General features: G+C 38.9%; 1 protein-coding gene across 8 annotated transcripts in view; it reads left to right on the top strand.

Moving 5' to 3' along the window:
* Positions 1-21,064, top strand: part of ADK (adenosine kinase) — a 558,353-nt gene extending 537,289 nt beyond the window's left edge. For all 8 annotated transcript variants that reach the window (XM_001148292.7, XM_009458758.4, XM_001148075.7 and 5 more), the window contains one exon: positions 20,090-21,064. In XM_001148292.7, the coding sequence (XP_001148292.1) occupies positions 20,090-20,214 (125 nt within the window). In that variant the 3' untranslated portion in view covers positions 20,215-21,064. The remainder of the gene's footprint in view (positions 1-20,089) is intronic.
* The last annotated feature ends 4,050 nt before the right edge of the window (positions 21,065-25,114 follow it).

Below are 25,114 nucleotides of genomic sequence, written 5' to 3' on the forward strand. Positions count from 1 at the left end.
ATCTTTATTTCATTCCATTTTCACCTTTGCCTGCATGATGTAGCTATACTGTCAGTCTTCTTTCAGGCCTTAGACACTTTGTACAGTGGAGTTTACTTTGCCTAGAATGTTCCTCCCCTACTCTTTAAAAGTCAACTCTTCTGTAATCATCCTATCTAAAATGGGTCCCTTGACTATTATTCTCTCCTGTTACTCAGTTCTTTTTCATAGTAGCACTTAACACTCTGGAATTGTCTTATTTACTTATTTGTTTACTTGTTTTTGTCTATTTCTCCCATTACAATGTAAGTTTCAGGAGAACAGGAACTGTAAGTGTCTTATTTACCAGCGTATCCCCAGGACCCAGCACAGTGCCTAGCATAGAAGACTCAGTAAATATTAGTTAAATAAATGAATATATCAATCATATGCACAGCTGCAAACCGATTTGCCCCTACCATCAAGTAAAGACCATTTAGTCGGTATTTCTAGGAATTTGGTTATTGAGGTATATCATAAGAAGGGGTTAGAATAAGTCAGGAAACAGAGTAGGCCATACTTTAGGATCAGGTCAACTTGGTTTAAGAGTAACCCACGCTAAGCCAGGTGCAGTGGCTTACGCATGTAATCCCAGCACTTTAAGAGGCTGAGGTGAGACAATAAACTGAGCCCAGGAGTTCAAGACCAACCAGAGCAATATCGTGAGACCCCCATCGATATCAAAAATTAAAAAATTAGCCAGACCTGGTGGCAAACACCTGTAGTCCCAGTTACTCAGGATGGTGAGATAGGAGGATCTGTTGAGCCCAGGAGGTCAAGGAAACAATGAGCCATAATCGTGCCACTGCACTCCAGCCTGAGTGTGTATGTGACTAATCCAGAAACAGAGAGACTGATCATACTACCTTTAGTGTCACTTAAAATAAAGGATGCTGGGCTGGGGGGCATGGTGGCTCACGCCTGTAATCCCAGCACTTTGGGAGGCCGAGACCGGATCATGAGGTCAGGAGATCGAGACCATCCTGGCTAACACGGTGAAACCCCATCTCTACTAAAAATACAAAAAATTAGCTGGGCGTGGTGGCGGGCGCCTGTAGTCCCAGCTACTCGGGAGGCTGAGGCAGGAGAATGGCATGAACCTGGGAGGTGGAGCTTGCAGTGAGCCGAGATCATGCCACTGCACTCCAGCCTGGGTGGCAGAGCAAGACTCTATCTCAAAATAAATAAATAAATAAATAAATAAATAAATAATAAAATAAATAATAAAGGATGCTATGGAGAGAATACATGTGTTAGGAAAGAAGGTAGTATTTAATAATAATTGTACTAAGTAGTTATAGTACAGATACAAAAAATTTATTCTCAAGATCATAATCCTGAACATCAGTTCCTGCTGTAATAGGCAGTAACATACAGGTCAGAGACTCCAGTCAAGATTTCATAAAATATATTAAAGTTATCCAGTAGATCTCCAAGTTGATTCCTGACATCACTCTCAAGTCCCCTAATACACACATCACACTCTCAAACTTACAGATTTGGTTTGCCAAAATGTCCAGTGGGAAGGGTTTAATTCAGCAGATAATAGAACCTTGCCCTGTCCTACCTAGGATCTTTGCTGCCATTCCTTCGTTTATAGGTGTGAGTGGGGTAAAAAGTAGCTCATCCATAAAGGAGGCAGTGAAAATCTCTAGTGAAGAGCACTGAGCCTGGGACATAACCTGTTTCATTTTCCACAGCTTCTTTACCTCAAGCCACAGAATTGTTCTTAGCTCTTTAACTTTTGTCAGCACCCACATCAAATCAACAAACTTGTTTATTTTTCTTCTTCCCTTACTATCTATCACCCAGAATAGTGGTTCTCAAACTTGAGCGTGCATCAGAATCATCTGAACACTTGTTAAAAGATCTGTTGCTGGACCCTCTCCCAGGGCTTCTGATTTAGTAAGTCCGTGATGGGGCTTAAGTGATACTGAAGCAGCTGGTTCAGGGAACACACGCTTTGAGAACCATTTCTGGAAAGAATTTTACAGTAGATTCCCATTTGATCTCTCTGCAAGCAGTCTCTTTCCTAGTAAGTTCATATTCCACACTTCTGCCAGGGTTAGCTGCCCAAAAGCAATGTAATATGCCTCCCCTGTATCAGAGTTTGGTTGGCTCTCTATTTATTATAGTATAAAATCCAAATCAGGCTGGGTGTGGTGGCTCACACCTGTAATCCCAGCAATTTGGGAAGCTGAGATGGGTGGATTGCTTGAACTCAGGAGTTTGTTACCAGCCTGGGAAACATGGGGAAACCCCATCTCTACCAAGAATACAAAAAATTAGCCAGGCATGGTGGCACACACCTGTGGTCCGAGCTACTCAGGAGGCTGAGGTGGGAGGATTGCTTGAGCCTGGAAGGCAGAGGTTGCAGTGAGCTGAGATCACACCACTATTCTCCAACCTGGGTGATAGAATGAGACCCCGTCTCAAAAAAAGTCCATATCACATCATACAAGATCCTTGACGATATGTCCCCATTTTGTCTTTCCCGCTGTGTCCCCAACTCAGCTGACCTTTGACTATATTGCAAAATAAGCTTTGTCCTGTCAACAGCATGGCTTTTTTTTCTGCTTATAATGTCTATCTCTGCAAAATGTTATTCATTCAACACCCAGCTCATGTCACCTTCTCCAAGATGCATTTCTAAATGTCCCCCAACTGAGGTGTTATGTTATTTTTAAAGTGCATACGTGGCTTTCTCTCCTAAAGCTATAAAACCCTCAAGGACAAACACTGTGTTTTATCCATCTTTGACTCCTTTGGTGCACCCAAAGCCCAGTACCTAGACATTCAATAGCTGTTGGTTGATGGAATGAATCCAGGTACTTCTGACAGATTCCAGATTTTTACTTTCTTTTGTTTCTTATAATAAAAATGTAGTATAGAAGCAGTCATGGCATGAGTCTAGTAAACTGAGGATTCAGATCAGTCAAAGTTATAATTTATCTTATTCCCTTTCCTAAAGCAGCTAGAGATAATGAAAATAAAACCTTTAAAAAGAATGTAACACCTTTAAGTTGACTGCCTCGTGTACACTGTGGCAGCATATATCTGGTAATCATTGGTATAGGAGGTAAGTTTAACAGGCCAGTTTAAGACAGCATATAAATCATCACTAAAGGACAGATAGCTAAGAAAGATGGAAAATAAACAAATAATTGAAAAACCAGATTGACCCAGAAATGACTAAGAACAAAGTTTGTGCAGGGAGACAGGGAGAATTGAGTTTAGTACTGTTAGTTGCTGTAAAATATATCAGGTTTGCTTTAATTACATGGTAATGCTTCTAAGAACAAAGGTAATTACATGATAACTTATGTTACTACTCCCATATTATCTCTAAATAACTATGTAATTAGCTTGTCACTACTATACAGTGTGAAGTTTGATATTACTCATGGATAAAGAACATTGGTAACTTAAGTGAGTGAGCAAGGGTGGGGTGAGGGATGGAGGCAGCAGGGAAATCATAGAATTATTACAATCAGAAATGCAAATGGTTAATTAGATCATTGCACCCAGTCCTTAAGGATCTGAGCCAGAGCCATGGAGAATACCAAACGAGTCTGAGGTAAATTCTCCATGGCTTGTCACAGTGTCTTCTGAAGACCATAAACATGCAACAAAGTAAGTTGACAAAGCACTGCAACAGATCAATGAGTTTGGGATATAATGCATGTAATTGTAAACAGTTCCTTTTATTTGGGGAGGTTTTTCTTTTAAGTAAATACTAAGAATTTTTTTTAATTGAAAAATATTTCACTCATCTCATTTTCCAACATCCTGAGGTTATATGTGTGGCCTATGGGGTGAGGATGTGTAGCACCGGGAACTCTCATTTATTGCTGGTAAAAAATGCAAAATGGTAAACAACCACTTTGGAAGACAATTTGGCAATCTCTTACAAAACTAAACATACTTTTACCATATGATCTAGCAATCAGGCTCCTTCGTTGCCCAAATGATTTAAAAACTTACGTCTTCACAAAAACCTGCATGCATATGTTTATAGCAGTTTTATTCATAATTGACAAAACTTGGAAGCAGCTACCTATCTTTCACTAGGTGAATGGATAAACATTATCGATACAATAAAATATGATTCAGCCAACAAAAAGTAATGAGCTATCAGCTGGGCATGGTGGCTCACACCTGTAATCCCAGCACTTTGAGAGGCAAAGGCGGGCAGATCACTTGAGGCCAGGAGTTCAAGACCAGCCTGGCCAACATGGTGAAACCCTGTCTCTACTAAAAATACAAAAATTAGCTGGGCATGGTGGCAGGCGCCTATAATCCCAGCTACTTGGGAGGCTGAGGCAGGAGAATTGCTTAAACCCAGGAGGCGAAGGTTGCAGTGAGCTGAGATCGTGCCATTGCTCTCCAGCCTGGGCAACAAGAGCAAAACTCCGTCTCAAAAATAAAAAAAAGAAAGAAAGAAAGAAATGAGCTATTAAGCCAAGAAAAGACATGAGGGAACCTTAAATACATGTTGCTAAATGAAAGAAGGCAGTCTTAAAGGCCACATACTGTGTGATTCTAACTACAGTCATGCACCACATAACATTTTGGTCATTGACAGACCACATATATGGCAGTGGTCTCATAAGATTATAAAACCTTATTTTTAATGTACCTTTTCTATGTTTAGATATGTGTAGATACATAGGTACTTAACATTTTGTTACAATTACCTAAAATTCAATAGAGTAACAGGCTATACAGGATTGTAGCCTGGGAACAATAGGCTATACCATCTAGGTTTCTGTAAGTACACTCTGATGTTTTCACAATGACACAATCACCTAGTGATCCATTTCTCAGAATATATCCCTGTTGTTAAGCAACTCAAGACTGTATATCACATTCTGGAAAAGGCAAAACTATGGAGACTGTAAAAAAGTCAGTAGCTACCATGGGCTGGAGCTGTGGCGCAAGGAGAGAGGGATGAATAGGTAGAGAGCACTGAGGATTTTTAGAGCAGCAAAACTGTTTTGTGTGATACTTTAATGGTGTATATTATTATATTTGTCAAATCCCACAGAATATACAACACAAAGTGTAAGCCCTAATGTAAACTATAGACATTATTTAATGATAATATGTCAATAATGGCTCATCGATTGTAACAAATACACCCACTAACTAATGTAACAGGTTAATCATAGGTGGAACTGGGGAGTAAGGGGATGAGGGAAGATTTGGGAACTCTCTGTATTTTCTGCTTCATTGTTTTGTAAACCTAAAACTGCCCAAAAATATAAAGTCTACTAATTTTTTTAAACCCAAGTGGGAAAACCTTTCTTCCATCCATCTTATTCTACTGACATCTTGGGTGTGTATGATGGTCTGTGTTTCCCAGTGTCACCAATTTCACTGCCTTAAGGTGCTATGGCTTAGACTTGTGTCCTGTGGCCAGTGACCTCACAGTTTTTACCAAAATACTTGTTTTCATTGCTATCACGTGTTAGCTACTCTAAGTATGATTATCCTTCTTAATTCTGTTAGGAATCCCCCCGGCATTCCCTGTGAGGGAAGTATTAGTCCTTGAATTTCCGTTTCAAAAGATGCGTACTGATTTACTTGGTATATAGCTTCTGTAAGAGGAAGTTTCATTTGGGAAAGAAAGGTTGTGCTAAGGTTCCCTTAGAAACTTTCTAAATTGCCTTCTCTAAAATTGCCTGTGTTTCCCTAAGCCTAAGAGTAAAATACAGGAAATAGTGATGATTTTTATGTGCTTGAGGAATCTTCTAAGAAGAGTGACCAATTTCATTCTACTTATACTGATACTTGTACTGATTTACCTTGTGGAAAACTCATCCAGTGGCTACAATTACTAACTCACTCCAAAGGCATGAGTGGGAAACTATTAAAATAACACATCACTTAGCTGAAACTCTTGAATGGTTGCTCTTAATAACCATTTTTCTGAATAGTTTAAAGTTCCCATGTTTTTTAAAAAGGTTTATTGACTTAGATCTGATTTGAAAAGTATAATGTAGCTTATTATAGAATATTTAAAACATAAGAAAAACAAACAGGAAAAAAGTCATCCCAACTCTAGAAACTTAACTTTTTTCAAACACATTTTTTTTTTTTTTTTTTTTTACTATTTTGACTAAACATGTTTCTAAATGTACTGCTTGGATCTGACTAAAGACTAAAAATGGAAGGAAACACAAGTAGAAATTATAAAGTCAGGATCAGGCCAGTGTGGTAGCTCATGCCTGTAATCCGAAAACCTTGGGAGGCTGAGGTGGGAGGATCACTTGAGGCCAGAAGTTGGAGACCAGCCTGGGCAACCTAGGGAGGCCCCATCTCTACCCCCCCCCCCAAAAAAGAAAAAGAAACTTATTTATTTAATTTCCTCTCTTTAAAGGTATCATATGCAAAACAGAAGGTTTGGGGGTTTTGGGGTTTTTTGTTTGTTTTTTGAGACAGGGTCTCCCTCTGTAGTCCAGGCTAGAGTACAGTGGCACAATCATAGCTCACTGCAGCCTCAAACTCCTGGGCTCAAGCAGTCCCCACTACCTTAGCCTCCCGAGTAGCTAGGACTAAAGGTTTACACCACCATGCCCAGCTAATTTTTCTATTTTTTGTAGATACAGGGTCTTGCTGTATTGCCAGGGTTGGTCTCAAACTCCTGGGCTCAAGCAATTCTCCTGCCTCAACCTCACAAAGTGCTGGGATTACAGGCATGAGCTGCTGTGCCCAGCCAGAAGTTTTCATTTTAGCACAGTTTAATCTTTCACTTTCTGGTTTCTGCTTTTTGTGTGTCTTATTTAAGAAATGTTTTCTACCTCTAGGACATAAAGATATTTTTTATTTTCTTCTAAAAGTCTTACTATTTTTCCATTTACATTTAACTCATTGATAGACCTGGAATTCTTTTTTTTTTTTAATATAGAGTGAGGTAATGTTATTTTTCCAAATTGAAAACTAGTTGCTTAAACACTACTTTTCTAAGAAGCCATCTTTTCCCCATGAATTTGCAATGGCAACTCTGTTGTAGCTCAAGTTTCCACCTTTTCTCTATTTATTTATAGCTATGCCAACAAACACTGCATTTATTATTATAGATTTTTAGAAGTGTTTAATCTGGTAAGACTAGTCTCTCCTATCATTTTTACTTCAGTAAGTGTATATGCCTGTTCTTGATCCTTTGCTTTTTCATATAAATTTTAGAATCAACTTCTCAGGTTCCCAAAAACATTGTTGAGACTGTGATTGAATTTGTATTGAGTGTTATCTTCTTCTCCAATAACCCAGCATATCTCTCCATTTAGGTCCTTTGTAATATCTTTCCATAAAGTTCTATAGTTTTCTTTATTAGAGGCTGGCATAACTTGCATCGCTTTTGTATTTTTACCAAATTACATTTTTAAAACTGTTGCTCTCGTATATATATATATGTGTGTGTGTGTGTGTGTGTGTGTGTGTATGTGTGTATATATGTATATGTATATATGTATGTATATTCTATATACAAAGCTGCTCTCAATGAAAATATTGACAAATTTATTTCTTCTTCTACAATTCCTGTGTATGTGTGGGGTGTGTGTGTGTGTGTCAAGATCTCGCACTGTTGCCCAGGATAGAATGAGTACAGTGGCCATGTTCACAGCTCACTACAGCCTCGACCTTCTGGGCTCAAGCAATCCTCAAACTACTGCACCCAGCCTCCCTTTACAATTCTTAAATTTTTTTTAGTCTTGTTACTCTTGTTAGGGCTTCCCCACTATGTTAAATAGTATTGATTTTTTATTTTATTTTATTTTTTGATACAGAGTCTTACTCTGTCACCCAGGCTGGAATACAGTGGCACAATCTCAGCTCAACACAACCTCCACCTTCCGGATTCAAGCAATTCTCATCCCTCAGCCAACCGAATAGCTAGGATTACAGGCACACACCACCACACCTGGCTAATTTTTGTATTTTTAGTAGAGATGGGGTTTCACCATGTTGGCCAGGCTGGTCTCGAACTCCTGACCTCAAGTGATCCACCAGCCTCGGCCTCCCAAAGTGCTGGGATTACAGGTGCAAGCCATTACGCCTGGCCTGATTATTATTATTTTATTTTTATTATTTATTTATTTATTTTTGTTTTTGTTTTTGTTTTTTTTTTGAAACGAACTCGTTCTGTCGCCCAGGCAGGAGTTCAGTGGCCCGATCTCGACTCACTGCAAGCTCCACCTCCCGAGTTCATGCCATTCTCCTGCCTCAGCCTCCCGAGTAGCTGGGACTACAGGCACCCGCCACCATGCCCAGCTAATTTTTTTTTTTTTTTGTATTTTTAGTAGAGACGGGTTTTCACCATGTTAGCCAGGATGGTCTCGATCTCCTGACCTTGAGATCTGCCCGCCTCGGCCTCCCAAAGCACTGGGATTACAGGCGTGAGTCACCATGCCCAGCCCTGATTATTATTTTTAATGGGACTGTGTATGTTTTCTATTTATTTGTAATTTTACTGTTTCCCTTTTTCCACATTTTCTGCAGTTATTGGGTATGACCTTTATAATCAGAAAAACAATATTTTCACTTGCTTTCTTAAAAATAAATAATCTCTTAGTGAAGGCCTGAGGGGTCCTTATAGGTGTAATATGGATGGCCATGGAGCTGCTATGGCTTCAGGCTTTATATATATGAGGTATTGCTATCTATTCACAGTATTCTCTGACCTTTAAATTTATGTGGCTTAAAATCTATTTTCAATGCATAAACATTTGTATATTTTTCCAGGTGAACAGTGTACTACCTAGATGTATAATAATTTAAATTTAGTGTAAAATGAGATTTTTTAGAACAAATTATATATTTCCAAAAACTTTAAAATGTTTAAACTCTACATAGGCATATGGTGGTCTACTATATATAAAAGGTTTCTGGGAACTATTTAAGAAGATAAAAATAGAGCCACTGACATGTATTTGTACTGTATCTTTGGGAAAACAATTTCAGCGTAATATATACTTGTAAAAAGTGAATTAGTAAAACTATTCTGGCCGGGCACAGTGGCTCACACCTGTAATCCCAGCACTTTGGGAGACTGAAGTAGAAGGATTGCTTGAGCCCAGGGGTTCAGACCAGCTGGGCCACATGGTGAGACTCCATTTCTACAAAAAATAGAAAAGTTAGTCAGGCATAGTGGCACACACCTGTAGTTCTAGCTACTCAGGAGGCTGAAGTGGGAGGATTGCTTGAGCCCAGGAGTACAAACAAAAACAAAAAAAACTTTATTCCTCCAAGTTTAAAAAGTGCAGCTTGCTTACTTGTTGACAAGCTGCTGAATATAGAATGAACAGTAATAGAGTCTACTGGGTTTTAAGTTCCAGCTACCATGAAAAACTATTAAGGAACTATAAATAGAAAAGAAAAAATGGACTCATAAAGACTTTGTTCATTTCCTTCTAAAATATCCCTAGCTCTTATTAAGTGTCTCCATTAAGGCTTCCGTACCCACTGACAATATTTCTTGATTCTCTGTAAATGACACTAAGAAAATTCTAGATGCTATAGCTCTTCTATAGTAACTACATAGAATAGACAGCTTAAGTTAGGAAATTACATTGCCTTTTGAGCACACCAGCAATCCTACCTCTGTGTGCTTTGAGGAAACTAGTGTAGCACCTCCTCTTTTTGTACAACTTTAACATATGTTTCAGGTCTCATGTCAAATACTAGATACAATTTGTCAATTTATTGATCACACTTTGTAACATCAGTAAAAGTCTAAATAAAATCAACCAGAAGATGATAGGCTGCACCAATTGTTAATGAACAGAGGTTTATTTGGAAAGATTGTTCCAGGATTCAGAGCCAGCTAACAATAGCTCTAGGAACCCAATTTATTGTCGATGAGAGATTCTCACCTTATGCCTCGTCAGCTAGAGGACCTAAAGTCTATAACGTCTCCTAAAGCTGGGAAAAGCCTGAGAGGCCCAGGTTGATACGCCTATGTGTAACAGGATAGAGAGAAGGAACCAAAGTAAAAAGGCAACAACAACTGCCTCAGCATATGAGTTCTTGATTTGGAAAAACCTGCACTGATGGTTCTTGTTCTCTGGTGTAATGCCTCCTATGCCTGCTCTCTTGGCTGTGTTGAAAAACATACATACAGAGCTGTGCTCTTCATTTTCAAGATGATGTACTGATAAGGAACCACAAGCCAGTGGCACTGGGAAAAAGGGATCCTAAGAGACTTTTTCTTATTAAACATACATTCAAAGTCAGTTATTTAATATTTTGCTTTTTGGACTCTTGGTAAGCCCAAATCTTGTTCTAAAAAGAGCAGACTTTTTTGTTTTGTTTTGTTTGAGATAGTGTCTCACTCTCTCTCCCATTCTGGAGTGCAGTGGAGCGATATGGCTCACTGCAGCCACAACCTCCCAGGCTTGGGTGATCCTCCCACCTCAGCCTCCTGAGTAAGTAGCTGAGACTACATGTATGTACCACCACGCCTGGCTAAATTTTTGAATTTTTTTGTAGAGACAGAATTTTGCCATGTTGCCCAGGCTGGTCTCAAACTTCTGGGCTCAAATGATCTGGGTGCCTCAGCCTCCCTAAGTACTGGGATTACAGGCATGAGCCACCACGCCTGACTTGTTTTTGTTTTTTTTTTTGTTGTTGTTGTTGTTGCCCAAACTAGAGTACAGTAGGCTCAATCACAGCTCACTACAGCCTCAACCTCCCACCTGAAGCAGTCCTTCCACCTCAGCCTCCCAAGTAGCTGGGATTGCAGGTGCATGCCACCACGCCCAGCTAATTTTTTTTTTTTTTTTTTTTTTTTTATGTAGAGACGAGTCTCCCTGTGTTGCCCAGGCTGGTTTCCTGGGCTCAAATGATTCTCCCATCTCAGCCTCCCAAAGTGCTCAGATTAGAGGTGAGGCATGAGCCACCCAACCTAGCCTTTTTTTTTTTTTTTTTTTTTTAATACCTGCAAGCCACATTTATCTGCTATAGTGTTTACCAACCACACTCTGGGGCCTGAGGCTGTGTTTCAGTGAATGAAATATTAAAAAGTACTTTGTTTACTTGCTGACACAGTACAGTATTTGTATCTATTAATAGCATATTGTTATTGTTGGTTTTTTTTTTTCGAAAAACACTTTATTGGAATAATATACTTAAAATGCAGGGAACTGTTAAAAATAGAGTGAGGCCAGGCATGGTGGCTCACACCTATAATCCCAGCACTTTGGGAGGCCGAGGCAGGCGGATCACCTGCAGTCAGGAGTTCAAGACCAGCCTGGCCAACATGGTGAAACCCGTCTCTACTGAAAATACAAAAACTAGCTGGGTACAGTGGTGCATACCTGTAATCTCAGCTACTCAGGAGGCTGAAGCAGGAGAATCACTTGAACGCTGGAGGCGGAGGTTGCAGTGAGCCAAGATCACACCAGTACTCCAGCCTGAGTGACAGAGGAGACTCTCAAAAACAATAATAATAATTATTATAAAATAGAGGGTGAAAGACCAAACATCCTATAGAAAAATAAGCAAAAGATAAAAATTAATTCACAGAACTATTTGTTCTTTAAAGATATATAAAAAGATGTTCAGCTTCACTTAATAAGAGAAATCCAGATTAAAATTATACTGAAATATTTCTAACCCATCAGACTGGCAAAAATTCAAAAGCTGGACAGTGTACTATATTGGTGAAGTTGTGGGGAAACGGGCACTCTTACATTACTAGTAGAAATAGAAAATCCTTAAACCTCTATGAAGGAGAATCACTAATAAAACTATGTATGCATATAGTTACTCATTAACCTAGCCGTTCTACTTCTAGAATTTATCCTGAAGATACGCCCCTAATAACACAAAAATACATACGTAAAATTTTATTCATTGTAGCATTGTTTATATTTCCAAAACATTGGAAACTATGTAAATGCCCACACATAGGAGATAGATTAAACTACAGTGTATTTATACATGGAGATACTATGTAGCTGTAAAAAAGAATGAAGAAAATCTCTACCAATTGATGTATAATGATTACCAGGAGATTTTGGTCTCTGACTACAGGAGGAGTCTCGCTCTGTCGCCCAGGCTGGAGTGCAGTGGCGTGATCTCGGCTCACTGTAACCTCTGCCTCCTGGGTTCAAGCGATTCTTCTGCCTCAGCCTCCCAAGTGGCTGGGATTACAGGCACCTGCCACCACACCCGGCTAATTTTTGTATTTTTAGTAGAGACAGGATTTCACCATGTTGGCCAGGCAGGTCTCAAACTCCCGACCTCAGGTGATCCACCCGCCTCAGCCTCCCAAAGTGCTGGGATTACAGGCGTGAGCCATGGCACCCAGCCTCCAAGAGATACTTTTAAGTGGAAAAAAAGCAAAGTGTAAGAGAGCATATATAGTGTATTACCTCCTTTTGTGTTAAAAAAAAAAAAAGAAAAGAAAAGAAAAAGGAAGAAAATGTACATACATCTGCTTACCTTTACTAAAAGAATACAGGAAGATAAACCAGGAAACAGTGAAAGTGGTTGCTTAAAGGGATGGGGAGGAGGACATGGTAAAGAGAGTCACTCTTCTTTGAGCATATCTTTTATAGAATTTTTACTTTTAGAAACATGTTAATGTTCTACGTATTTTTTAAATATTAAATCAATAAGGATAGAATGTAAGAAATGGGACTAAAACTGAAAGCAAACTGAAAAACATGAACCCAACTATTTCCAATCTTTTCTTAAGTAAAATGAGCTCCCCAAAGGGGGTAAAAAAGAGAACCAATCTAAGTTACATGCTGAACACAGTATTTGACTACACCAGAGAACAGAAAATTAACCCTAAACTCTTTTTAGTAGATTTGGATTTTTTTCTTTTAAAGTTAGGGATGAAGTGACTTGGAAACTATTTTAGATGTATTACAAAAGTAAGTAAACAAATAAATTTGTTGATATTTTTGGGAGCTAGGTTCTCACTATAAAAGAAGGAACATACAAATAATGGGATGAGGAAAGGCAAGAAAGAACCCTGTGGAGATGGACTAGAATTGGAAGTACTGGTGTCAGCTCAATTTCTAAAATAGGTCTCTGTACACATGTATACGTATACAGTTATGGATGTAAGTGTGTATGTGTGCATGACTATGTATACATGCATACTTCCTAGCTCTGTTCATTAACATGGTCTAGAAGCAAAGAGCACACCTGCCACCCAGATCTTGGTCTCTAATACCATTCTATGCTAAAAAGAACCAGTTATCCTCAGATAAATGGCTGATTCCAGGGCATAGTAGAGCCCAGAACATTATGCCAGAAGATAAAGAAGGGATCAAAAATAATGTGATGGCATATCCAACGACACGGGAGCCACCAGCCTGAACGGCTCCCACTGGCAAAAACTGGAATATTTTAAGGACCAAATTAATTAAGGGCTGTAAGGGATTATAAACCATTGATTTAAAAAGAATTGTGGGCCAAGCATGGTGTCTCACACCTGTAATCCCAGCACTTTGGGAGGCTGAGGTGGGCGGATCACCTTAGGTCGGGAGTCTGAGACCAGCCCGTCCAACATGGTGAAACCCTATCTCTACTCAAAATACAAAAATTAGCCAGGCATGGTGGCTCATGTAGTCCCAGCTGCTACTTGGGAGACTGAGGCAGGAGAGTCACTTGAACTGGGGAGGTGGAGGTTGCAGTGAGCCGAGATCATACCACTGCACTCCAGCCTCGGTGACAGAGCAAGACTCCACCACACAAATAAAATAAAAATAATTGTGCATTCTTATTGATAATAAATAGATTTTAAAATAATAAATGGGAGAAGAGGTAGGCTCTTGTTTATGGTAGAATGGTGAGGGCTGACTGGTAAATGTGAAAATCATTTCACAGCTGCAGTTGGAAAATCATCACAGTATGAGTTGCTTCAGTTAAAAATTATGAGTGGATACTCAATCTGGGAGGGGGTTGGGACTTTTGATAAAGAACAGAATATTTATGTGATTTTTTTTTTTTTTTTTTTGAGATGGAGTCTCTGTCGCCTCGGCTGGAGTGCAGTGGTGTGATCTCGGCTCACTGCAACCTCTGCCTCCCGGATTCAAGTGATTCTCCTGCCTCAGTTTCCCAAGTAGCTGGGACTACAGGCACCTGCCACCATGCCCAGCTAATTTTTGTATTTTTAGTAGAGACAGGGTTTCATCATATTGACCAGGCTGTTCTCGAACTCCTGACCTTGTGATCCGCCCCCCTTGGCCTCCCAAAGTGCTGGGATTACAGGCAGGAGCCACCATGGCCGCCTAATTTGATTTGAGGATTTGCTCAGTCTGTCTTCCTTCCTTCTTTTCCTTCCTTCCTTCCTTCCTTCCTTCCTTCCTCTCTCTCTCTCTGGTCTCTTTCTTTCTTTTTTCTTTTTTTTGAGATGGAGTTTTACTCTTGTTGCCCAGGCTGGAGTGCAGTGACATGATCTCGGTTCACTGTGACCTCTGCCTCCTGAGTTCAAGCAGTTCTCCTGCCTCAGCCTCCCAAGTAGCTGGGATTACAAGCAAGTGCCATAACACCTGGCAAATTTTTGTATTTTTAGTAGAGACGAGGTTTCACCATGTTGGCCAGGCTGGTCTCAAACTCCTGACCTTATGATCTGCCTGCCTCGGCCTCCCAAAGTGTTGGGATTACACGTGTGAGCCACCGTGCCTGGCCTATGTGATCTTAAATTGTCTATTCACAAACTGCTTGTTAGATGCAAGGGAAAAAATAGGTACTATACAATGGAGAAGTAGGACAACACCTTGATCAGGTGATCAGAATTCCTATCACCAGTGCACAGCAGATGGACATGATGTGCCTCTAAATGTGACACTTTGAGAAGGATCCATCATAATGTGTGTAGTAGTCTGCCTGGGAGTGCATAGTCTGAACTTAATCATGAGAAAATATTAGACAAATCCAAAATTAGAATCAGTCTATTAAAAATGGGAAAATAAATAAATAATGGGATAAGCGCGTCAGACACAGTGGCTCACACCTGTAATCCCAGCACTTTAGGAGGCTGAGGCGGGTGGATTGCTTGAGTCCAGGAGTTCGAGACCAGCCTGGGCAACATGACAAAACCCCATCTACTAAAAGTACAAAAAAATTAGCCAGGCGTTGTGGTGTGCATCTGTGGTCCCAGCTACCCGGGAGGCAGAGGTAGGAGAATCACCTGAGCCTAGGGAGTTGAGGCTGCAGTGAGCCAAAAAAAATTATGCCACTGCACTCCAGCCTGGGCAATCAGAGTAAGACCCTGTCTCAAATAAATAACAAATAAATTAAAAATGAGGTGAGGTAAGTTATGACTATATTCTTCAAAAATGTCCGTATCTCAAAAGTCAAAATCTGAGGAAATGTTCCAGATTTTTAAAAACTATAAAGATACCACAGTTAAATCCTGAACTAGACTCTGTTCCAGAGGAGAAAATTTCCATAAAGGATATTATTGGGTAATTGACTAAATTGAAATATGGACAGTAGATTAGATAACAGTGTTACTGAAGTTGATGTTGATGTCCACACTGTAGCTGTGTAAGAGAATATCCTTATTCTCAGAAAAGATACACTGAAGTTTTCAGAAGTAAAAAGACATGGTAAATGTAACTTCCTCTCAAATAGTTCAGGGAAATAAAATTGTATGCAGAGAAAGAGTACATGCAAATGGTGCAAAATGTTAACAATATTGTGCACCTGGGTAGATGATATGCAGATGCTTTTTGTACTATTTTTATTCCTGCAACTTTTTTCTGAATTTGGAATCCTTTTCAAATAAAATACATTTTAAGCAGGCTAATAATTAAAAATCTAAACTAAGATTATATTGGGAAACATTATGCTAAGTGAAATAAGCTAGACACAAAAAGACAAATATTGTATGATCTCACTTATATGAGGTACCTAGAATAGGCAAATTTATAGAGACAAAAAGTAGAGTAGCAGTTACCAGGGGCTAGAAGTAAAGAGGAGTGGGGAGTTATTGTTTAATGGGTACAGAGTTTCTTTTGGGGTGATGAAAAACTTCTAAAAATGCATAGAGGTAGTAGTTGCACATTGTGAATGTACTTAATGTCACTGAATTGTGCATTTAAAATTTGTTAAAATAGTAAATTTTATGTTATGTATATTTTTCAAAATAAAAAAGTATCTTGGGGATGTTTACTTCCATTATAAAAGGATTCCCTACAATTATTTAAATATAAGCTCCCTTTGTTTATTTAAACAATTTTATACAGCTTTCAAGATTCACATCAGATACTTTTTGAAGATTCCACTTATAACTGATTATGTAGTATCTGTATTTCATTTTAGTTGGTTTTTAAAAATAGATTATTGAAAAACTGACATTCACCTTGGGCAAAGGTCTTAGCTTTTTTCAGCATCCAGGTTCTCCACTTGTCAAAGCAAAAGATTCTTCAGAATACTTCATTCATCATCTAGTTCTCTTAGAAAAAGGATGCTGGTGGTTTTGCTTCACAAAAATATTTCATAAACATGAGCTTTTTCTTGTTCTCACAATGATCATACCAGGCGGAATGAAGAAAACAGATGTTGCTTATAAGGCGTCTAATAGACATGTTTGCATTGTAAGCTGATCTGACTCTGAATTTGGCATCTGCTCCATTCACTGTGTGGACTGAGCATTTTCGCCTCACAGTTTGGCAGAAGAGTTAATATTGACTTTTGACTGTTACCTGAAAACTCGGTGATAAAATACTCTTACTAAACCTCTTGAGAGAGTGATTTTACAGTCTCAGCAAATGTCTTTAAAATACATCATTCTATTAACCATTTTAATTTTATTCTTTGGTTGGGAATACTTATTTGTTTCATCTAATACAGAGCATTCCCCAAATCTGACTGGGAAAAGTCTGTGTGGTCAGAATGGTAGAAGAAGGAGGACATAAATCACTTATAATGTTCTCTACAGGTCATTATACCACAGCTTCTCAATTAACCTTCATCCCCCTCAGGCTGCCCAGGGCCTCAGGGAAGGCCCAGAAGCCTAGCTGCAGCACAGTTTCTCATTATTATCTGCTCTTCTGAGTATTTGAGTGTTAACTGCAGCAGCTCAGGTTTCCCCTAAGGGGAAGGTAGCCCAGATTCTTCTGCTCTTGACCTGTCTTATTTGCAATTATCCTTTTTTTCTTTTTTCACAGTTTTATTGTGGCATAATAGACATACAATAAACGGTACGAATCTAAAGTTTACAATTGTATAACTTTGGACATATGTGTACACCCATGAAACCATCACTATGGACATATCCACTGCTCCCATGGCCTTTTCGAAGCATGCCTTCCTGCTCCTTCTCATCCCCTTTTGGATTGTTTCCAGTTTGGGGCTATTACAAATAAAGCTGCTGTGAACATTCATTTACAAGTCTTTGTGTGGATATGTGCTTTCACCTACCTTGGGTAAATACCTAGAAATAGAATGGATCATATGATATGCGCATGTTTAGCTTTTTAAGACTGACAGATGGTTTGGGAAAGTGGTCTTAGCATTTTACATTCCCACAATTAGTGTATGAGAGTTCCAGTTGATCACACCCTTGCCAACACTTGTTATAGTCAGTCTTTTCAGTTTTAGCCATTCTGTGAGTGTGCAGTGGTATCTAATTGTGATTTTAATTTGCATTTCTTTAATGAATAATGATATTGAACATTTTTTCATTTGCTTATTTGGCATCTATCTTCTTTGCTAAAATGTTAAATACTTTTGCCTACTTTGTGTTGAGTTGTTTCTTGTTATTGAGATACCAAGTATTTAATTGTGACAAAGTTCAGATTATTTTTTCTTCTATAAAAGTTGTATTCTTAGCCAAGTGTGGTAACTTATACATGTAATCCCAGTGCTTTGGGAGGCCAAGGCGGGCAGATTACTTGAGCCCAGGAGTTCAAGACCAACCTGAGCATCTCTACAAAAAAATGCAAGAATTAGAGGAAAGCTGAGGTGGGAGAAGAGCTTCAGCCCAGAAGGTCGAGGCTGCAGTGAGCCATGAGTGTGCCACTGCACTCCAGCCTGGGTGATAGTGAGACACTGTCTCCAAAATAAATAAATTTTTAAAAAAGAAAAGTTTGTACTTTTTACCTCTTACTAAGTGATCTTTAGCAAACCCAAGATCACTAAGATTTTCTTCTATGTTTTCTCCTCAAGAGTTTTAGGATTTTATTCCTTACATTTATGTCTGTGATTCATTTCAAGTGAATTTTTGTAGATAGTGTAAGGTAAAGGTTGAAATGCTTTTTTTTCACACAATTTGTTAAAGTGTCCTTTCTCGATGGGATTGTTTGGGCACCTGTGTCAAAAATCAGTTGGCTATACAGAAGTAGGTTTATTTCTGGACTCTGTTCAGTTCCATTGATCTATTTGTCTATATGCTAATACCATAGTGTCTTGGTTATTATCATTCTATAATAAATTTTGAAATCAGGTAGTATAAATCCTCTGGCTTTGTTCTTCTTTTTCAAAGTTGAGTTTTTGCTAACCTAGGTCCTTTGAATTTCCATATAAATTTTAGAAGCAGCTTGTCAGTTTCTATAAGAAAAATATGCTAGAATTTTTATTAGTATTCCAATGAATTAATAGAAAAATTCCTGCAGAACTGATAATATTGAATCTTCTGACCTTTGAACACTTTATGTCTATTTATTTAGGCTTCTTTTATATTTCTCAGCATTGTTTTGTCATTTTCAATGTGCAGGCCCTACACAACTTCTGTCAGATTTATTCTAAGGTACTTCAAATATTTGAAGTATGTGAAGTACCTTAGAATAAATATGGATAAATATTCTTATATTAACTTTTTAATCAATTTTTGTTTTTGAGACAGGGTCCTACTCTGTTACCCAGGTTGGGGTGCAGTGATATGATCATAGCTAACCACAGCCGCAACCTTCCAGGCTTAAGCAATCCTCTCACCTCAGCCTCCTGAGTAGCTAGGTCTACAGGCATGCACCAACATGCATGGCTAATTTTTGTATTTTTTGTAGAGACAGGATTTCGCCATGTTGCCCATGCTGGTCTCAAACTCCTGAGCTCAAGCAATTCACCCATCTTGGCCTCTCAGAGTGCTGGGATTATAGGCGTGAGCCACGATGCCTGGCTTATTCTTAGTAACTTCTAATTGTTCATTGCTCGTATGTATAATTATATATACACATTACCAGTATAGATAATTTACTTTTGTATTTTTAGTAGAGACGGTGTTTCACCATGTTGATTTTGAGACCCTATCAACATATGCTTCCCTGGCTGGGTGTGGTGGCTCACGCCTGTAATCCCAGCACTTTGGGAGGCCAAGGCAGGCGGATCACCTGAGGTCAGGAGTTTGAGAACAGCCTGGCCAACATGGTGAAACCCCATCTCTACTAAAAATACAAAAATTAGCTGGGCGTGATGGAAGGCACCTGTAATCCCAGCTACTCGGGAGCCTGAGGCAGAAGAATCGCTTGAACCTGGGAGGCAGAGATTGCAGTGGGCCAGGATCATGCCATTGCACTCCAGCCTGGGCAACAAGAGTGGAACTCCACCTCAAAAAAAAAAAAAAAAAAAGGAAGACCAGATTGACTTGATGGCAAGTTGTTGTGTCTCAACTTGAGCTCTTTAGAATAAATATTAGGGGAAGCTCATGATGTTTGGGAAAAGATCTCCCGACCGGGCACAGTGGCTCAACACCTGTAATCCCAGGCCAAGGCAGGCAGATCACGAGGTCAGGAGTTTAAGACCAGCCTGGCCAGCATGGTGAAACCCCATCTCTACTGAAACTACAAGAATTAGCTGGGCATGGTGGTGCATGCCTGTAGTCCCAGCTATTCAGGAGGCTGAGGCAGGAGAATTGCTTGAACCTGGGAGGCGGAGGTTGCAGTGGCCAAGATGATGCCACTGTACTCCAGCCTGCGTGACAGGGCAAGACTCCATCTCGGGGGGGAAAAAAAAAAAAGACCTCCCTAACGGTAACGCGCAAGACTTTCTCTTACTGTCAAGGCTGAAGAATGAGACAGGTGCTTAGATCATATATTGGTCTGACCCAATATGACATTTCTGCTGCTGTTATACAATACTCATGTGTTTTTTTTTGCCTGTGTTCTAGGTTTTCTGTCTCAACTGGTCTCTGACAAGCCTCTGACTGAATGTATCCGTGCTGGCCACTATGCAGCAAGCATCATAATTAGACGGACTGGCTGCACCTTTCCTGAGAAGCCAGACTTCCACTGATGGAAGAGCTGAAAACACAAGCCCAGGAGTGCAGACACTGCCCTAATTGCTTCCTGAGAATTCCCATATTAATAAAGAAGAAAATTATCTGCCATTTTTTCCTACTATAATAATGCTGAATCTTAATTTAGAGGGTACAAGGGTACGGTAATGCTTGTAGAATCTTTATTATCTCAACAATCTAAAAAATGATGTTTATTTCCATAGTTTGATAGTGCCACTTAAATGCCAATTAAACAAGAATATAACATTTCAATAGAAATTTTTATTTCATTTTCAATTACTTTGTAAATTCATGTGTATTTAGTACACTGATTTGTTTTTTTACATTTCTGCTTTGAATGCAGATGCAATTTAATATAATAGATTTTTTAATGAATTAATCTTAACATAGTAATCTTTAGCTTTTTATACAAATATATTTAATTTAGGAGTATATGTGTGTCTATACACACACATACATAAATATACCACATATACACCTGATAGTCAAATAAGGTACAGAAATTTTATCTTGTCAATTATGCCAAATAATCTCTTTAATGTGCACTCAAACATGTAATAAACTTTGGATAATTAAATAATGTGCCAAATTTAAGTTGTACCACAATATTCAAATCATAGTCTTATGGAACTCTGTAATTGGATACAAACAAAAACTTGTCATATAGGAATTTTTTTCTGTCTTTTCCCTGTGTACAGCAAACTGAGGAAGAAAGATCATTATTTAATACTGGGCCCTGAAATGACACCCAATTTGTTAATGGAATTATGAAGAACAGCAATATAATACACTGAAGAATAACTTAGTATCAGAGACCAATAAATCACTTTTTTAAGGATGACAAAATGGTATAATTGGACTTCTGGAGTCAGACTTTATATGACCTTAGGTAAATCTTCGAACCTCAGTTTCCTTTTTGTAAAATGAGATAATAACCCTTACATAGAAGGTCATTGAGATGATTTGAGAGAGATTACCAAGTATAAGATATTTGTTATAATGCCTTGTAAATGCTTAATAAGTAGCTGCTGTTATTATCATTATGATTATTTTCTTTTTGAAGAAAAAAAGATAATGTTTGTAAAACTGAATTCAAATCATAGGAAAGGATTTGGCCAGGTGCTGCGGCTCATGCTTGTAATCCCAGTACTTTGGGAGGCCAAGGTGGGAGGATCACTTGAGCCCAGGAGTTCAAGACCAGCCTGGGTAACAAAGTGAGGCCCCACCTCTACAAAAAAAATTTTAAATTATCCAGCCACAGGCTGGGCACAGTGGCTTACACCTGTAATTCCACCACTTTGGGATGAGGCAGGTATCACTAGAGGTCAAGAGTTCAAGACCAGCCTGGCCGCCATGTTGGTGAAACTCCATCTCTATTAAAAATACAAAAATTAGCCAGGCATGGTGGTGGATACCTGTAATTCCAGCTACTTGGGAGGCTGACACAGGAGAATTGCTTGAACCCAGGAGGCGGAGGTTGCAGTGAGGCAAGATCACACCACTGCACTCCACCCTGAGCAACAGAGTGAGACTCCATCTCAAAAAAAAAAAAAAAAAAAATTACCTGTGGTGGTTTGCACTTGTAGCTACTCGGGAGGCTGAGTTGGGAGGATCACTTGAGCCCAGGAGTCTGAGGCTACAGTGAGCCATGATCACACCCATGTACTCCAGCCTGGGCAACAGAGCAAGACCTTGTCTCAAATAAATAAATATATAAAGTCAAAAACTTGTATGTTGAACTATAGAAAGTTGAGGACTATCTGTAGTGCAATTAATTTAAATATAATTTGATATTTTACAGTGGTGCCAAAGTGATCCAATGGGGAAAGGAAAATCTTTTCAACAGATGATGCTATAAAAACTTGATATTCATAAGGAAAAAAATGAATCTTTGACCCTGACCTCATACCATACAAAAAATTAGAGATAAAACATGGTCACAACATAACAGCTAAAACTATTAGACTTAAAGAAGAAAACAGGGGAATATTTTCACAAGTTGGGGTAAGCAAAAGTCCTTGGAAAGAACCATGAGAGCACGAGAGCACTAACCATATAACAAAAATATTGATAAATTAGATTTCAAAAAATTAGAACTTTATGTTCATCAAAAGATACCATTAAGATACCCCATAGGCCAGGATACAATAATCACAACACATATATCTGAACTTATATGCAGAATGTATCTTAATACTCTAACAACTCAAAAATACAGATACTTTACAAAAGAAGATATATGAATCACTAATAAGTACATGATAAAGTATCCAACATTGTTATCATGGGAGAAATGAATTTTAACACCTCATTGAGAATACTACTACACTAGAATGACTAAAACTAAAATGACAACACCAAATGTTGGAGAGGACATGGAGCAACATTGCCGATGGACTGAACAACCACTGAACATTGCTGATGTAAACTGAACAACCACTTTGGGAAAAGGCCCTCAAGTTTTTCATAAAAAAGTAAACATACACCTATTCGTTCATCCAGTTGTTTCACTTCTGTGTATTTACCCAATGGAAGTGAAAGTATATGTCCGCCAAAGGACTTGCAGCAGTTTTATTCATCATTGCCAAAAACTGGAAAGGGATAGTTGTCCATCAACAGGAGAGCAGATAAACTGATATATTCAAACAGTGGAATAATACTTAGCAAAAGATGACTGAGTGTGATGGCCCATGCCTGTAATCCCAGCAATTTGGGAGCCTGATGTGGGAGGATCACTTGAGCCCAGGAGTTAAGACCAGCCTGGACAATATAGTGAGGACCCCATCTCTACACAGAAAAAGCAAAATTATCTGGGCATGGTGATGCACACCTGTTTTTGCTACCCAGGAGGCTGAGGTAGGAGAATTGCTTGAGCCCAGAAGGTCAAGACTGCAGTGAGCCATGATTGGGTCACTGCACTCTAACTGGGTGACAGACAGAGACCCTGTCCCAAAAAGAAAAAATAGCAAAAGGAAGAAATTAACTGCTGATAACACAACATGAATCAGTTCAACAATAAAAAAAACCTTACTGAGTTAAACCAGATACAAAAGCATACAAACTGCGAGATTCTATGTATTTGAAAGTCTAGAACAAGCAAAACCAACCTATAGTGAAAAAGAGCAGTGGTTGCCTTTGTAGGGGAGGAGGAAAGTGGAAACTGACTAGAAAGGGTCGTGAGGGGACTTTCTGAACTGATGATGATATGCTGCATCGTAATAGGATTACACAGTTACATGCATTTGTCAACGCTCAGGAAATAGCCCACTTAAGTTGTTATTTCATTATATTTAGGTTTTACGTCACACACACAAAAAGAATTATAGGCTGGCCATGGTGGCTCACACCTGTAACCCCAGAACTTTGGGAGGCCAAGGTGGGTGGATCACTTTAGCCCAGGAGTTCGAGATCAGCTGGGCAACATGATGAAACGCCATCTCTACAAAAAAAAAAAAAAAATACAAAAATTAGCTGGGCATGGTTGTGCATGCCTGTGATCCCAGATACTCAGGAGGCTGAGATGGGAGGATCACTTGATCCCCGGAGGTTGAGGGTGCAGTGAGCCTTGATTGCACAATTGTATTCCAACCTGAGGGAAAGCCTGCCTCAAAAAAAAAAAAAAAAGAATTATACGCAAATAATGAATTCTAGTTAAATAAAATACATACTGATAGAGATAAAGTGTACTGAGGTTTTCAACCTATGGTAAAGTGCATCAAGAGATAAGAAACACAAAGAGGGAGATGAGTAGATGAAAGATAAGGTAAATATAACAAAATTTTTTGAGACAGGGACTTACTCTGTTGCCCAGGCTGGAGTGCAGTGGCACCGTCTCGGCTCACTACACAACCTCTGCCTCCTGGGCTCAAGCAATTCTCATGCCTCAGCCACCCTAGTAACTGGAATTATAGGCATGTGTCACCACACCTGTCTAATTTTTGTATTTTTAGTAGAGATGGGGTTTTGCCATGCTGGCCAGGCTGGTCTCACTCCTGGCCTCAAGCGATCCTCCCACCTCAGCCTCCCAAAGTGCTGGGATTAAAGGTGAGAGCCACTGCACTCAGCCAATTTCCTATTTTTTAAAAGGCTGAATAGTATTCAATTGTGTATATAGATTACATTCTAAAAATTAATTTATCCATTGATGGGCACTTTGGTTGTTTCCATGTCTTGGCTATTGTGAATAATGCTGCTGGGAGCATGAAAGAACAGACATATCTGTGACATACTGATTCCAGTTCCTTTGGGTATATGCCCAAGAAGTGGGATCGTTGGATCATGTGGTAATTATATTTTTAGTTTTTTGAGGAACCTCCATGCTGTTTTCCAAAATGACTGTACTAATTTACAATATCACCAACAGTATGCAAGGCTTCCCTTTTCTCCACATCACCAGCATTTCTTATCTTTCGTGTTTTTGATAATAGCCAGTCTAACAGGTGAGAGGTGATACCTCATTGTGGTTTTAATTTGCATTTCTCTGATGACTAGAGATCTTGAGCATTTTTTCACGTATTTGTTGGCCATTCATATGTTTTCTTTTGCAAAATGTCTATTCGTGTCTTTTTCACATTTTAAATAGGGTTATTTGTTTTCTTATTACTGAGTAGTTTGAGTTCCTTATATATTTTGAATATTAGCCCCTTACATGATGTATGATTTACAAATATTTTCTTCCAATCCGAGGGGTGTATTTTCACTTTATTAATTCTTTACTATGCTGAAGCTTTTTAGTTTGATGTAATCCTATTTTTCTACTTTTGTTTTCATTGCCTGTGCTTGTGGAGTCATATTCAGAAAACTGCTCTCCAGATCAACGTCATGAAGTTTTTCTCCTCTTTTCTTCTAGTAGTTTTATAGTTTCAGATGTTACATTTAACTCTTTACACTCTGTTG

The sequence above is a fragment of the Pan troglodytes genome, chromosome 8 (assembly GCF_028858775.2).
Source record: "Pan troglodytes isolate AG18354 chromosome 8, NHGRI_mPanTro3-v2.0_pri, whole genome shotgun sequence".
Classification (NCBI taxonomy): Eukaryota; Metazoa; Chordata; class Mammalia; order Primates; family Hominidae; genus Pan; species Pan troglodytes.